At 43.7% G+C, this 17,293-nt stretch overlaps 1 protein-coding gene across 3 annotated transcripts in view; it reads right to left on the bottom strand.

Moving 5' to 3' along the window:
• IFNGR2 (interferon gamma receptor 2) overlaps positions 1 to 16,827 on the bottom strand; it is a 45,060-nt gene extending 28,233 nt beyond the window's left edge. The window contains exons 1-3 of one of the 3 annotated variants that reach the window (XM_050929586.1): positions 16,222 to 16,827; positions 1,794 to 1,920; positions 648 to 710 (exon numbers count right to left, since the gene is read on the bottom strand). In XM_050929586.1, the coding sequence (XP_050785543.1) occupies positions 648 to 710; positions 1,794 to 1,920; positions 16,222 to 16,291 (260 nt within the window). In that variant the 5' untranslated portion in view covers positions 16,292 to 16,827. Of the gene's footprint in view, positions 1 to 647; positions 711 to 1,793; positions 1,921 to 15,939; positions 16,055 to 16,221 lie in introns of those variants that run through there. The other 2 variants (XM_050929595.1, XM_050929605.1) reach the window with 2 other exon arrangements.
• Between the last annotated feature and the right edge of the window lie 466 nt (positions 16,828 to 17,293).

The raw sequence follows: 17,293 nt of genomic DNA, 5'->3' as shown, positions 1-17,293 counted from the left end.
AAGACCTCAAGGTGCAGAGAAGCCTCCAGCAAGTGACTCATGCCCCATGCTGCAGAGGAAGGCGAAAAACCTCCAGGGCCTCTGCCAATCTTCCTTGGAGGAAAATTCCTTCCCGACTCCAGATATGGCGATCAGTTAAACCCGGAGCATGTGGGCAAGACTCAAGGGTCCCCAAGTAAAATTAATAGGCAAAAGATTTAAAACAAACAAAAGGAAGTATTTCTTTGTACAACGCAGTCAACCTGTGGAACTTTTTTGATGGATGTTGTGAAGGCCAGAACTAGAACAGGGTTAGAAAAAGAACTAACTAACTAAAAATAAATAAGTAAATAAATAATTGGAGATATACCAATCTCCTAGAACTGGAAGAGAACTTGAAAGGTCATTGAGTCCAGCCCCCTGCCTTCACTAGCAGGACCAATTTTTGCCCCAGATCCCTAAGTGGCCCCCTGAAGGATTGAACTCGCAACCCTGTGTTTAGCAGGCCAATGCTAAAAACACTGAGCTATCACTCCGTCCCTTAGATAAATTCATGGAGGATAGGTCCATCAATGGCTATTAGCCAGGATGGACAGGGATGATATCCCTAGCCTCTGTTTGCCAGAAACTGGGAATGGGCGACAGGGGATGGATCAGTTGATGATTACCTGTTCTGTTCATGCCCTCTGCGGCACCTGGCATTGGCTACTGTCGGAAGACAGGATACTGGGCTAGATGAGAATGAACAGAACAGGTAATTACTGCGTGATCCAACCCGTCACCCATTCCCTGCCCATCCTGGCTAATAGCCATTGATAGACCTATCCTCCATGAATTTATCTAAAGGAGGGATGGATGGAGGGAGGGATAGCTCAGTGGTTTTAGCATTGGCCTGCTAAACACAGGGTTGCGAGTTCAATCCTTCAGGGGGCCACTTAGGGATCTGGGGCAAAAACTGGTCCTGCTAGTGAAGGCAGGGGGCTGGACTCAATGACCTTTCAACTTCTCTTCCCGTTCTAGGAGATTGGTATATCTCCAATTATTTATTTACTTATTTATTTTTAGTTAGTTAGTTCTTTTTTTAACCCTGTTCTAGTTCTGGCCTTCACAACATCCATCAACAAAGTTCCACAGGTTGACTGCGTTGTATGAAGAAATACTTCCTTTTGTTTGTTTTAAACCTGCTGCCTATTAATTTTACTTGGTGATCCCTAGTTCTTGTGTAAGTGAAGGGGTAAATAACATTTCCTTATTTACTTTCTCCACACCAGTCATGATTTTATAGACCTCTATCATATCCCCCTTAGTTGTCTCTTTTCCAAGCTGAAAAGTCAGTCTTATTAATTAATCTCTCCTCATATGGAAGCTGTTCCATACCCCTAACCATTTTTGTTGCCCCTTTCTGTACCTTTTCCAATTCCAATATATATTTTTTGAAATGGGGCGACCACAGCTGCACACAGTATTCAAGATGTGAGCATATCATGGATTTATATAAAGGCAATATGATATTTTCTGCCTTATTATCTATACTGATGTTTAAAATAAGAATGTCCTGAGTATAAATAACCATGGGATTCAATAAGAATATTAACAAAGCTGGTTTGGAACAAGAGTGAAAAAAAATTGGGGAAAAAGGAAGGATTTCAGTCTTTTCCTTGTTTAGTGGAAATAATTCAGTCCAAGAACTTTGCTTTCCCTATTACTTTCACAAGTACCTGAAAGCCTTTTTATTAAAAACCTCATTTTGTACATAAAGATATACTTTTCTATTAGAATGAAACCAATTTAGTGTACTGCAACTATTTACTTACGTATTATACTGAACCGTATATAACACTGAGCCATTGTCCACTTTAACAGGAGCCCATGTCAATAAATTCTGATAATTATATGAGTAAATTGTCACATTCTGTGGTGTTGGTAACTGGAGCGGAGATTCTAAAATAGAGAGAGAAAAAAACATCAAAACAGTAAATAAAAAACTTTCAACACACAGTAACTACAGATTTGAAATCACTTTTCCTCATCTCCAAAATTCAGGGCCACGTATTTATATAGCTTTGCCACAAACTTGCCCCTTTCTCCCAACTATTGTAGAACAAGAGACCTCCCCACACTCTGTTTCCAAGTGTACTATGCACCAATGCCCTTACATCTCTATTACCCACTATTATTGTTTTCTGCACTATTGCCTAATACTAGATGCAAGCTACAGTTTGCAATAAATCCAAAATCCTGAAGGGCAGCTTTGGGAGAGGAAATTATAGGGGGAAAAAAATTCACCTATAATAAAAATAAAGTGATTTAACTGACAGCACCACTCTGATACACAGGTTACCCAACACTTCCAGTTATAGAACCCTGAACCAGTTGTTTATAACTTTGCGAAACTTTAATTGTTTGGGCTGACATTTTCCATGCTGGGTGTCTGGCTCAGGCTGAATCTGTTGGAAAGTTTCAGGCAAAATGGTTTAGCCATTTTCAAAAACAAGATTAGGAAAAAGTCATGCAGACATTTTATTGAGAAGCTCAAGTTCCTCCATGCAGTGGAGCAAGGAAACTTGAAATTTGACAGGGGATGTCCTCTTGCTGTTCTCATGGAAAAATGCCCAAATTTAGCTAAATTACAACCCTTTGAACCATCTCAGTGTCCATATGGTCAGCAGAGACCTATTAGAGTTCTGGAGCTAAAAATCACAGAATCACAGGACTGGAAGGGACCTCAAGAGGTCATCTAGTCCAGTCCCTTGCACTCACGGCAGAACTAAATATTATCTAGACCATTCCTGACAGGCGTTTGTCCAACCTGCTTTTAAAAATCTCCAATTATGGAGATTCCACAATCTCCCAAGGCAATTTATTCCAGAGCTTAACAATTTGTTTTTTTCAGTTTGCTTTTTTAAAAAAAATTGGGATGTTACATGAAAGAAAAATCACCACCACCCTAACATTAAAAGAACATTAACATTGCAAACTCAAGCATTCAAAAGTTAGGAAATGGCAGACATAAGGTTGCTTATGCAACCTTTAGTCAACCCCTTGTGTATTTACAATACAGTATTTAATTATATGATCACATTTTCCAAAGGACCCTGCCTCAGTCAGTGCCCATGCACCAGGCAGATCACCCTCATTCAGTGCACAAGATAGATGGATGAACCAGGGTTGTGTAGTGAAGGTGGCTATTATCTGTAGGACCCCTACCTCATTTGCTGAAGAAGTTGAAAGTGTGATAAATGAGGTAGGAGATTGGGAGGAAGAGAAAGGGCAGTTTCATGGTTAAAAGGTAGTTGAATGCTGCTCAGGAGAACAGGATTCTGTCCCTGCCTCTGAGTTCCTGAGCAATGCTGGGCAAGTCACTTCATCTAAACTTTTCACAGGTGGTCACTAATTGTGTGCTCCTCATTTTCTGGATGCCCAACTTGAGATTAGGGTCTGATATGAAAAGTGCTGAGCACTCACAGCTGCAAACCGAAGTCAATGGGTGAAGTGCTTTGGATGCTAAGTACTCTGAAAAAAATCAGTTCCTAGGCATCTCAAGTTGGGCACCCAAAATTAATGCATAATTTTCATCTTAACCTCTCTCTCAGTTCCCATCTGTAAACTGGAGATAATACCTCCTCTCACCTCACAGCAGTATTGTGCAAATAACTTAATTTATCTTTGTAAAGCACTTAATGAATGCCACAGAAGAACCATAAGGAAATCAATAATTCCCCAAATAATTCCTAGAACGTATCTTTTAGAAAAACATCCAATTTTGACTGAAAAATAGTCAGTGATGGAGAATCCACCACAACCCTTGGTAAATTATTCAATGGTTAATTACTCACACTGCCAAAACAGTCTGCCTTATTTCCAGTCTGAATTTGTCTAGCTTCTACTTCCAGACCCTCTGTTATACCTTTCTCATCTGGATTGAAGAACCCATTATTAAATATGTTTCCCACATTGGTGTTTCTAGATTGTAATCAATTCATACCTTCATCTGTTAGACTAAATAGATTGAGCTCCTTAAGTCTGTCATCATATAAATCATGTTTTCTAATTCTTTAATCATCCTTGTGGCTAATATGCCTAATATGTATTTGACAATTTCAGAGCTGTATTCATTTCTATTTTATTTCAAAAACTATTTTCAATAAATATTTAATATTGATCCAGGGGAGATAACTTGTTTTATTTCGGGTAATCATATTCTGCCATAACCTTTCTAATGAAAATATAATAAAGAGCATTATTTTTGTGAGGATGTATATTTTAAACCAAAATAACTATTGAAAATCCCATATGATTGCATAACACCCAGTATATTAGGCCAGTTCCCATAAGGTAGTTTATGTTGTGCCTACATATACTTCTTCTAAAGTTCCAGTTAGATGTGTTATTATTCACTTCCTGTTTTCAACTTGTATTTTACTACTTGCGGGCAACACGATACAAGCTGCGTACCACTCTGGAAGTGGCTCCAGAGGTAGCTTATCAAAATTTGAAAATCAGTTTGGGGTCTTCTGGGATAAAGAAATTCTATGCAAATTATTAATCTTACATTTATATAGTCACTTAGGCTGTGTCTACACTTAAAACATTACAGCAGCACACTGCAGCTGATTCAATGTAGCACTTCAGTGTAGACACTCACTACAGCTACAGGATGGGTTCTCCCGTTGCTGTAGTCAATGCACCTCCTTGAGAGGTGGCAGCTATGTCGATGGGAGAATTCTTCCATTGACCTTGGCCAGGTCTAGACCAGGAAATTAAGTTGGCATAACTATGTCACTCAGCGGTGTGAAATATCCACACCCCTGAGCAATGCAGTTAAGCCAACCGAACTCCTAGTGTAGACATGCTAGGTTGATGGGAAAATTCTCTCTTTGATATAGCTACCGCCTCTCAGGGAGGTGCAGTACCTATGCTGGGAGAAGCTCTCCATCAGCACAGATAGTCTTCATTGAAGAAATAAAGCAGTGCTGCTGCAGCATTTTAAGTGAAGACCTTCTTCTAGCGCTCTCTACACTGGGAAGCTATGTTGGTTTAATTATATTTCTCCATGGTGTGGATTTTTCAGACCCGCATGTGAAGTAGCTAAGCCAATGTAAGTTTTCAGTGTAGACTAGCCCTTAGATAGAAAACAATATATGGGCAAGTTAAGCTAGGGAAAGTTAAGACAGGACTGGCAGCCTTGTGTTATGAAAGTGTTGTGATTTTTTTTTTAAATATCCATTTTTCATTCAAGTTCATATGATTTTTCTTATTATTAAAAGAGATATAAACCTAGATATATTACAAAGCCCATGCTAAGCCCAGCCTCTGCACAGAAACAAAAAGCACTGTAAAAGGCCTAGTTTCATCAGAATGAATTTTTCTCCTCTGGGTAGCTTACTGCTGTTTCGGCTCTGAGGACCAGAAATGCAGCTTAAGAACTTCAAAACAAGTCAAAAGGAACTAAGGGATAGTTATTGAGGGAGAAAAAAGTTATAAAAACCTATTAGGCTTGCTAACAATTAGTATTTTTCCATGGCACTTTGAAGACACTGGGAAGTACAATACAACCGGTACAAAACGTATTGTAAAACAATTCCCATCCAGTTTTAATGAAGTTCCAATAACTTTGGCCACGTCCAGACTAGGTATTAAAATCGATTTTAGATACGCAACTTCAGCTACGGGAATAACGTAGCTGAAGTTGAATTTCTAAAATCGAGGTACTCACCCGTCCAGACGGCGCGGCATCGATGTCCGCGGCTCTCCGTGTCGATTCCGGAACTCCGTTCGGGTTGATGGAGTTCCGGAATCGATGTAAGCGCGCTCGGCGATCGATACATCGCGTCCAGACTAGACGCGATATATCGATCCCCGAGCAATCGATTTTAACCCGCCGATGCTGAGGGTTAGTCTGGACGTGCACTTTGTGTAACATGCCAAATGGTTCCATTTAGTCAAGAACTTTAAGCATATTAGTGTAAGAAGTCCTTCTTTAAGATAAATAATAATTCCTGAGCGCTCAGTCTCACTGCAATACCACAGAGTATGCTTTTCCTGGTGATATTAACCACAAAACTTGCCTATAGGGCCTCTGATATGTATAGAATTTTACTACATTTCCTGGTTTTGCGATGTTGTTGTTTTAAATTTGCAAAACTGAACAATACAGGCAGAGGAACCGGGAAGGCAGACCAGGGAAGAAGCAGCCCTGCGCTGGTCGGTGGCCTGCGGTGCGGTGTGAGCTGTGGATTGCCAGGCACAGAGTTGCAGCGCTACGATGGAGGCAGAGGCAGCAGGTGCAGACACACTGAGGATGACTGGGTGCGGCAGCTGCGGCATGTACATGGTCCTAGAGGGAGCACCTGAAAGGAGTTTCATCTGCATGAAGTGTCGTCTGATAGAGCTGCTGGAGGAAAAGGTAAGGGGACTGGAGATGCAAGTGGAAACTCTGGCTGAGTTTAGAAGGGGATTTGAGCAGATGATGGAACACAAACATGATGAGGCACAGGGGACAAGCTCAGGCGAGCAGACAAAAGCAGGACCTAAGGACTCTGAGGAGGGACTGCTGGGTGAGGAAAGTGGACGGTGGAAGCATGTCACTAGGAGAACCAGACAGAGGATAAGACGGGCCAGCGATGGACAAATAGAACTCAGGAATAGGTTTGCTGAGTTGGGAAATGAAGATGGAACACAGCGGGCTGCTGAAGGAGTAACGGCAAGGAAGAAGAGGCAAGCAGCTAGTCCTGCAGATGGAGGGGAGCAGTCAGTGGAGGCAACATCAAGTACGAGCCCTAGGAGGATTGTGAGGTCGAATACAAATCAGGAGGAATCACGGCCAGCTGCTGTGGGGGATAGACCGGAGAATCGCATTGTCACCAGGAAAAGGCAAGTCTACGTGATTGGAGACTCTCTACTGAGAAGAGTAGACAGGCCTGTAACTAGACCGGATCGGGAGAACAGAAGAGTGTGCTGTCTGCCGGGGGCTAAGATACAGGATGTGGACTTGAGCCTGAATACGATCTTAGCGGGAGCGGGAAAAAATCCGTTGATTATCCTTCATGTGGGAACGAACGATACAGCTAGTTACTCACTGGACTGTATCAAGGAGGACTATTTCAGACTGGGGAAGAGGCTTAAAGACATCGAGGCTCAGGTGATCTTCAGTGGGATTCTGCCGGTTCCTAGAGCGGGGCGACGAAGGAGGGACAAGATTATGGCGATCAACAGATGGCTCAGGGAGTGGTGTTATAAGGAGGGCTTTGGGATGTACGGTCACTGGGACACATTTACGGATAGACAACTGTTTGCTCAGGATGGACTTCATCTCAGCAAGGAGGGAAATAGGATTCTAGGATGGAGGCTCGCCGACCTCATCAAGAGGGCTTTAAACTAGAAAGTTGGGGGAGATGGTTGGGAAATGTTCGGGAGATCTCCACGCCAGAACATAACCTGGAGAGGGAAGTAAACAAAGTGAGCGGGGATACCCTTGCGGCCCCAAGATTTGATCCAAGGAGGAATAGTGGAGTAGAAACCAGAGTAACGGGTGATGCTGGTGGCAGACAGTTTGTGCACGACGGGGGAAAGAATGTCACTGACGCCAAATGCCGAAAATTAAAAGGTTTGTACACTAATGCGAGGAGCCTAGGTAACAAGATGGAGGAACTGGAGTTACTCGTGCAGGAAGTGAAGCCGGATATTATAGGGATTACCGAAACCTGGTGGAATAGTACTCATGACTGGAGCACGGGTATTGAAGGCTATGTGCTGTTCAGAAAAGACAGGAAGAAAGGCAAAGGTGGGGGAGTAGCCTTGTACATCAATGATGAAATTAAATGTAGCAAAATAAGATGCGATGGAATGGATAAGACGGAGTCCGTCTGGGCAAAAATCACGCTGGGTAAAAAAGCAATTAGAGCTTCCCCTGAGATAGTGCTTGGGGTGTGCTACAGACCGCCGGGATCGGATTGGGATATGGATAGAGACCTCTTTAATGTCTTTAATGAAGTAAACACAAAGGGGAAATGTGTGATTATGGGGGACTTCAACTTCCCGGATATAGACTGGAGGACGAGTACTTGCACGAATAATAGGGGTCAGATTTTTCTGGATGTGATAGCGGATGGATTTCTTCATCAAGTAGTTGAAGCACCTACGAGAGGGGATGCCATTTTAGACTTGGTGTTGGTGAGCAGTGAGGACCTCGTAGAAGAAATGGTGGTAGGGGACAACCTTGGTTCGAGTGATCATGAGCTGATTCAGTTCAAACTAGATGGAAGGATAAACAAATGTAGATCTGAGATTAGGGTTTTTGACTTCTCGAGGGCTAATTTTAAAGAGTTAAGGAAATTAGTTAGGGAAGTGGATTGGACGGAGGAATTAGTGGATTTAAATGTGGAGGAGGCCTGGAATTACTTTAAGTCACAGCTGCGGAGACTGTCGGAAGCCTGCATCCCGAGAAAGGGGAAAAGAACCATGGGCAGGAGTTGCAGGCCAAGCTGGATGAGCAAGCAACTCAGAGAGGGGATTAGACAAAAGCAGAAAGCTTACAGGGAGTGGAAGGAAGGCAGGATCAGTAAAGAAAGCTACCTTGCTGAGGTCAGAACATGTAGGGATAAAGTGAGGAAGGCTAAAAGCTGCATTGAACTGGAACTTGCAAAGGGAATCAAAACCAATAGTAAAAGGTTCTACAGCCACATAAATAAGAAGAAAACAAAGAAAGAAGAAGTGGGGCCGCTATACACTGAGGATGGAATGGAGGTTAAGGATAACCTAGGCATGGCCCAACATCTAAACAAGTACTTTGCCTCGGTTTTTAATAAGACTAGTGAGGAACCTTGCGATGATGGAGGGATGATAAACGGGAATGTGGATATGGAAGTGGATATTACTGCAACTGAGGTAGAGGCCGTACTTGAACAGCTCGATGGGTCAAAGTCGGAGGGCCCGGACAATCTCCACCCGAGGATATTAAAGGAACTGGCGCGTGAAATTGCGAGCCCGTTAGCGAGAATTTTTAAGCAATCGATAATCTCGGGTGTTGTGCCGTATGACTGGAGGATTGCTAATGTAGTTCCTATTTTTAAGAAAGGGAAAAAGAGTGATCCGGGTAATTATAGGCCTGTTAGCTTGACGTCTGTAGTATGTAAGGTCTTGGAAAAAATTTTAAGAGAGAAAGTAGTTAAGGACATAGAGGTCAATGGTAATTGGGACGAATTGCAACACGGATTTACTAAAGGTAGATCGTGCCAAACCAATCTGATCTCCTTCTTTGAGAAGGTGACGGATTACTTAGATAAAGGAAATGCGGTAGATATAATTTACCTAGATTTCAGTAAGGCGTTCGACACGGTCCCGCACGGGGAGCTGTTAGTTAAATTGGAAAAGCTGGGAGTGAATATGAAAGTTGTAAGGTGGATAAGGAACTGGTTAAAGGGGAGACTCCAGAGGGTCGTATTGAAAGGTGAACTGTCGGACTGGAAGGAGGTCACCAGTGGAGTCCCTCAAGGATCGGTTTTGGGACCGATCTTATTTAACCTTTTTATTACTGACCTTGGCACAAAGAGCGGGAATGTGCTAATAAAGTTCGCGGATGACACGAAGCTGGGGGGTATTGCTAACACGGAGAAGGACAGGGATACTATTCAAGAAGATCTGAACCACCTTGTAAACTGGAGTAATAGAAATAGGATGAAATACAATAGTGAAAAGTGCAAGGTCATGCATTTAGGAATTAATAATAAGAAATTTGGATATACGTTGGGGGCGCATCAGTTGGAAGCGACAGAGGAAGAGAAGGACCTTGGGGTACTGGTTGATAGCAGGATGACTATGAGTCGCCAATGTGATACGGCTGTTAAAAAAGCAAATGCGATTTTGGGATGCATCAGGCGGGGTATTTCCTGCAAGGATAAGGAGGTGTTAGTACTGTTGTATACGGCGTTGGTGAGACCCCATCTGGAATACTGTGTGCAGTTCTGGTGTCCCATGTTCAAGAAGGATGAATTCAAACTGGAACAGGTTCAGAGACGGGCTACGAGGATGATCCGAGGAATGGAAAAACTGCCTTATGAAAGGAGACTCAATGAGCTTGGCTTGTTTAGCCTGGCCAAAAGAAGGCTGAGGGGGGATATGCTCGCCCTATATAAATATATCAAGGGGGTTAACGTTAGGGAGGGAGAGGAATTATTTAAGTTTAGTACTAATGTAGCCACGAGGACGAATGGGTATAAACTGGATATTAGGAAGTTTAGACTTGAAATTAGACGAAGGTTTCTGACCATTAGGGGAGTGAAGTTCTGGAATAGCCTTCCGAGGGAAGTAGTAGGGGCAAAAGACTTTCCTGGCTTTAAGACAAAGCTTGATAAGTATATGGAGGGGATGTTATGATAGGATCGTTAATTTGGGCAATTGATCTTGAATTACCACCAGACAGGTCTGCTCAATGGTCTGCGGGGAGATGTTGCATGCGATGGGTACTGAGTTGCTGCGGAGAACTCCTTCTTGGGTGCTGGCTGGTGACTCTTGCCCACATGCTCAGGGTTTAGCTGATCGCCATATTTGGGGTCGGGAAGGAATTTTCCTCCAGGGCGGATTGGCAGGTGCCCTGGAGGTTTTTCGCCTTCCCCTGCAGCGTGGGGCACGGGTCGCTTGCTGGTGGTGTCTCTGCAGCTTGAGGTCTTCAAACCATTTTTGAGGATTTCAATAACTCGGTCCTGGGATAGGGGTTGTATAAAATTGGATGGGTGGGGTTCTGTGGCCTGCCTTGTGCAGGAGGTCAGACTAGATGATCAGATTGGTCCCTTCTGACCTATGAGTCTATGAAAACATCTTTGACCTGACTGCAGTTCACTTGATGTCACCAAGATAGCATACTCTGGGCAGACATGCCAAACCCATGAAAAAATGCAGAAATTGAGCTTGTTTGTGGCTTAATTGGCTTGTGAATTACTTATTGGTTAGTTTTTGGCTTGTTGCTTCTTTTTTTAAATCAGCTCCTGGCAAGCAGGGAGGTAAGGGGGAGGCAAGAGTGCTGGGGAAGAGTTGGGGTGCACAGCAGGCCCATCACAGTCCCAGACAGCATGCCCAGGGGAGGGGGAGGCGGGAGATATCTAGTCACAGAGTGTTGGGGTTTTTAAGGATTGGCTTGTTTTGGTATTGGTCTGAAATGGGATTAGCTTGATTTTTGGCTTATTTACCACGTGAAAGTTAGCAATTGTGACTCTGGGGAATCATGCACAATATGAACTTGCCATCCATGGCAGGGCTGGCTGTCATAAGATCAATGAAAAGTAAGTTTTAAATGGTGTTCACAGCATAGTTACATTTGCTATTGAGTGTCTATTTCTAAGGTTGCCAAGAATCCTTTGCGTAAATATAAAGAGGAAACTTTTCTTGAATCATGGTATCATGCAAACTCCTGAATACTTGAACAGCTAGGGCTCACTATTAGTCTGATGCACATGGCAGAGTATCTTGTATAACCAGTTAATTCACTTAACCAACCATATGAGGTAACTAGTTCTAACTAGATAGGTGCCAATTCAAGAATGTTGATGGTGTGAAATGCACATTCTAATTTTTTTCCACACTGTTACTGAAGTAACAAAAGAGGAAGGAAACTAGTTCATCTCTTCCTGGCATCAGGTTCACATACTGCTGGTATGAAGCAACACCATTATTCAGAAGCAGGACCGTCCCAGTCAGCAGGCTCAGAAAGGACTACTTTAATCAAAACCTTTAACTTGACAGTTGATACTTAGTAAGAAGTCATTTCTATACATGAGTCTTCTGAGCTTTGTGCCAAATAAGTTGGGTGTAATTTTCAGAGTGGATAAAAACTGAATGGGGGGCTGGGGGGCCAGGAAGAGAAAAAAAATTCATTTAAATTGGATTTTTTATTTTTATATTTGAATAATTTCTTTTTAAAAATAAACCTATTTAAAATGAAATCTGAATTTAATGTACAACAAATTAAGGCCCAAATCTCTCAACATTTAAATAAAAACTAAATATGCTGAATCCATGAGTCTCTATAAAAAAACCTTGTGAATTAGTGTGACAGAGGCTGCTTTTCTGTCTAAAGAATCGGGGAAAACATCTAATTTTTGAGGTCAAGCTTTATAAATATGGCATGATACGTATATACTGTATTAAGGCCTCGATCCTATGCGGGAGCCAGGGGTTGTGCTACTGGGTGCAACAGACTGGCAAAGTTATCATAGGGACCTGGACTCTGACTCCAGGAAACACCATCATGTATCTCATCAGGACCATCCACTGATCATACCCGGGTGGTTTAATACTCCTGTTTTATAGCTTCTCCCTACCTCAGCTCCGATTGACTCAGTCATCAAATTATGATTATTTATGACTCCACCCACCATGAAAACTTACTCTCCTGCTCATGGAAAAAACACTGAAGTTTATACATGCAAAACATTTAGGGGTGTTTTAATAAAATTGTATATATTGCTTTGTGTTTAATTAAATTCCAATTACCAGGTACACAGGAAGGTATTCTCTAACTCAGTGGTTTTCAAACATTTTTCTTGAGACCCAGTTGAAGAAAATTGTTGATATCTGCAACCCAACAGAGCTAGGGACGAGGGGCTCGGGATGGGGGAGGGGCTCAGGGCTGGGGCATGGGAGGGGATCACGGCTCTGGGCTGGGGGTGCAGGCTCTGGGGTGGGACCAGGGATGAGGAGTCCGGGTGCAGGAAGGGGCTCCGGGTTTGGGGGAGCTCAAGGGGGCAGGGCACAGGGTTACCTCAGGCAGCTCCCGGTGAGCAGCAGTGATAAGGCAAGCATCCAAGAAGAGGTCAGCAGCAGGTCTGGCTCCTATGCAGAGGCACGCGAGTGGCTCTGCACGGCTTTCGCCCACAAGCACCCTCCCCTCGCACCACGCGGAGCTGATGCTCGGGGCAGGGGCAGCACATGGAACCCTGTGATCCCCTTGCCTAGGAGCCGGACCTGCTGCTGGCCGCTTCCGGGACACAGCGTGCTGTCAGAACAGGTAGGGACTAGCCTGCCTTACCCAGGCAGCACCACCAACGGGACTTTTAATAACCCGGTCGGCAGTGCTGACCAGAGCAGCCATGACTCAATGCATCATATTCCATGATCCAGTACTGGGTCAATACCCGCAGTTTGAAAACCACTGCTCTAACTAGATAGCAAAAAAATGTAACAAATCGAATGTAAAAACTATTTAATTGTAAATCAACAAGTTATAATGGTTATATTAACCAATGAGAATGCATCTTTCTTTAGACAATAAATGAAGTACAAATGGAAAAGCTGATTTAAATCAAGTGAAAAGTCTTGATTTAAATCATTTGATTTTTAAACACAGATTTAAATTGTTTTAAATTTAAATAATTTTCATTTAAATCTGCGGTACTTCATTATAACAACCTTTTCATTTCCATGGAATTGACCATTTTGTGTTTAGCATTTTCTTTTTAAAATCAAATACAAGGTTATTAAAATATAATTCCAAGCATCCAGTACTTAAGTCTTCTTGAAAAGGGAATGTCTGAAGAGAGTTCACCTAATGTAGATTGCAAGATGCTGCAGACAGGAAACCTGGACTTGTTATATGTTTGTAATGTGCCAGACCCACATTTAGTGTCATTTTAAAATAACTTTTCTCTCAGAAAAAGGAGCACTTACAAAGGAAGGAACAAGTTATTTGTTTCTGGACTTCAGAAACTTCTGACATAGTCCAGATACAACTAAAGATTTATTGTTTCCCTCAAAAGTAATTCCCCATGTTCACCACTGAGAACACTAAAGATACTACAAGATAAATATGAATAAGTGAATGTAAGAGTAAAAAAAAAGAGAGAGTTTTGGGTAATAGTTAAGGTTTGAAGAAAGTACTCCAACATTATCACCTGGCAGCAAATCCATCAAAATAGAACAGTCTAATTCTAGATCTTTATATCAGACAGATCATGAACTTGATCATGAAGCAAAATAATCACCTTTGAGAAGCAATACGTCAGAGTACAGTTAGATTTAGGCAGTGGCACAAAATAGAAATTCAGGAGTCAGAAATCTATGCAACATAGTTAGGCAGAGTTCAATTTTTATTTTTTGAAAATTTCAATAATAGAGAAGTAAAGCTTTTTTTGAATGTTTATCAAGTTAACTTTTCATAATTGCAGAAAATTATGAGAGATGGGGTCAGACAATAGTTATTTAGTGACAGATACTGAGATTCAAAAAGTTAAAGCTGTTAAACTTTAAAACTGTAAAAAACACAAACTGTCAACATCACACCAAAAATATACTAAGTAAAAATCCTCAGATCAAACCTTAATTTCTCAAACGGCGTTCCCCCTATATTGCCTATCTGTACATTTCAATTATTATTGAGGGAAATATTTTTTGTTGGTTTGTGTTTATATGCTGAAATCAGTGTTTGACGTTTACTGATAAATTCTTCCAACCCTAAAAACATAGTCAAATTTCATTTTTCACTTATGTTCTCTCAGAACTAGACTTTATCCACATTTGAACACTGTAACAAAGTTTCAATAGCAATTCTTCATATATCTAACTGCTCTGTCTCACACACACACATACCTGTTTTAACCTACAATTTTGGAATTGCATACCAAGCTAAGGGGGCACGTGCTAAATGGCAAATTATTGTGAAATGGAACTGGTTCCATGGAACACTATAAAGGAAAATACCCAGCTCAGATGACTGAATTTAATCATCTAACAGGTCTTAATTTCTGTGGCACTTAATTATCATTATCCAAATTTAGTATCTGATAACACACACACAAAACAAAAAATAACCAAAAATCCAAAGAACATGATCACTATACAAAACTGGCTCTAATTTCAAAGAATATTTTACTGGTTTTGTTAACTACAGTCTGAGATTGTGAAGAATGCAACTGCAAGTCAACGGGGTTAAAATATCCCAAATTAATAAATGCAAAATAAGTCTGCCATCCATTATTGAAACAGATGGGGGGGGGCACAGAACGAGAGCGCTAAAACAGAGAAATACACACCCACAGCACAGACAAACACAGCTAAGTATAAAACAGAACAATGAATTTCATAGGCAAGACAAACACCATTTTAAATGGCCCCTTTGTGCATCTGTTTTGCATTTATTTGAGTCATCATATGTACATATTATTCAAGTATTGCTACACTGTATTCATAGACTCATAGGTCAGAAGGGACCAATATGATCATCTAGTCTGACCTCCTGCACAAGGCAGGCCTAACACACAAAATGTCAGATCAATGAGTTCCTTCCAGTATTTAAAATTTCTTTGATTTCTTCTATCAATTTGAATATCAAAACATAGTTTTATGTCTCAAAATGTATCCAACACTTAGCCTGTTAGCAATAAAAGCAAAATTACACCTGGGAAGCATGGCAGGCAAACTAGAATACACTCCTCAGCTTTCCAGCCCCTCCCCGTGAGGATGCTGGAACAGCTTGCTGCAAGGCATGAGTTGCAGCGGGGGTTTCCGCCCCTGATGTTGGGATAACCAGGCGGCTGCACTGTAACATCACAAGTAAGAATGACGTAGTTCAATTAGTAAAATGTTTACAGACAAGCTGAAATCCAAAGAGATACATAGCTTAGCCATTTGAAAAAATAAAACTTAGAAAGGGGAAAGGCCTATCTGCCACAGAAGTCCTGGCTCGACCATGGTTTTAGAGCAGCAAAAATCCATTCCCCAGGTACAAGCACGGTGCATGACTGTGTATAGAGACGTAGCATTTTTATAAATTAGCAACTGTCAAGACGTCACAGGAGAGGAGAGCTGCCCGTAGTGTATACGAAATACAGTAACATTTTAAAACCAGCCATTAAGTTCGAAAATAAAAATAAGGGCGAGCGATGTCCCCAGAACATACAACCCCCCCCCCGCCCTCCTGCCAAACGATTGTCCCCAGGCGTGGACTGAAAATCGGGGGAGACTTTTGCTCACCGTAACACATCGCTGGCTTCATCTATCCTTTTCATAGGCTTCGCGCAGGGAAATGCGTCCCCGGCGGCTTTCCTACTAACCACTGTCTGACACCTCCCCGAGGGGCTCTCTCACCCCAGCGCTGGAGCCCCCGAGCCAAGGACTCGCCCAGGCAGATCGCTAAGGCCTGGTTTCCTGGCGACCAGGGACTCTGCAGCAAAACAAGCCCCTGCCCCTTGCCTTGGCCGGCCACGCTGGCCAGCGCCCCCCGCACACAGCCCCGGGGCGCCCCACGGCACCTACCTGCAGCTGAGGGCTCGGGCAGGCTCAGCAGCAGCAGGCAGAGGAGCAGCGCGGCGCCGGGGCGCGGCATGGCCGAGGTCGGGGCGCTGGAGCTGACCGGGTGGGCTCTGCTCACGGTGCGCCGGCTCCGAGCCCGGGCGGGTCACTGCTCTCCGGGATCTGCGTGCAGCGCCTGGGACCCACCTCTTCCCGGAGCTCCGACCCACGGGCGGGAAGGGGCGGCGGCCAGCAGTGCCCCTAGGCAGGGAGGAGCCGCGCAGAGCCCGCGGCGGGTTAGGGGAGCGGGCCCCGGGGAGGCTCGGCTCAGCGCCCCCTTGGCAAAGCCGGGGACCCCGCGCGGGCTGCTCGGACGCCCCCGGCGGCGCGGTGTGGGGGGAGCGGGGCGCTCAAGGGCTCTCGCCCCCAATTGTGACGCGGCTGCGGAGCCCGGGCGGCCGGGCCAGGCTGTTCCGGAATAACCCTGCGGTCGGGCACAAGCCGCGCCCCGGGGCCCAGCGCGGGTCCCTGCTGCATAACACCCCCTCCCGCCCCGGCCTGTGGCGGCTGAGAGAAGCGGGGGCCTTGCGGTACTTCCTGGTGCACCAGCTACCGCAGCCCAGCCACAGGAAAGGCGGGACTGGGACACACCCAGCTTGCCGGGCGGGGCCGCTCACTGGTACCGACCCGCCTCAGGCATGTTCCGAGGGTGCTGAACCCTTTGGGGAAATGACCCTGCCCGCGAGGGAGCGCCCCAAGGCCTCCTGCGGCTGCTTTGTCCGGTTATTTGCTTGCTAATTGCGGTTGCAGTAGTCCCGGTGCGCACGTGTAAACCTAAAATTAACATTTTTCCTGGTTCACAGAGACACCCGGCCAAACTCCTGCTCGTAAGGCCCAGCGCCCAGCTAGAGCACTAGACTACATTGCCTCGCCTTTTATTAAACAAACAAAAATGTGTGAGGTTACGGGAAAGTTCAGCTTTAGGCTAAAACCAAGCACGGAGCAGTATAGTCTGAGCAGGTGAAAACTGGTGGTGACAAAATAGAAGTCTCAACAGTAAATTCAATAACAAAAGTGTTTATAGGGTATTGTATTA

The sequence above is a fragment of the Gopherus flavomarginatus genome, chromosome 1, assembly GCF_025201925.1.
Source record: "Gopherus flavomarginatus isolate rGopFla2 chromosome 1, rGopFla2.mat.asm, whole genome shotgun sequence".
NCBI lineage: Eukaryota > Metazoa > Chordata > Testudines > Testudinidae > Gopherus > Gopherus flavomarginatus.
Note: the sequence above shows the minus strand (reverse complement) of the source record. Positions and strands in the feature narration are given on the sequence as shown.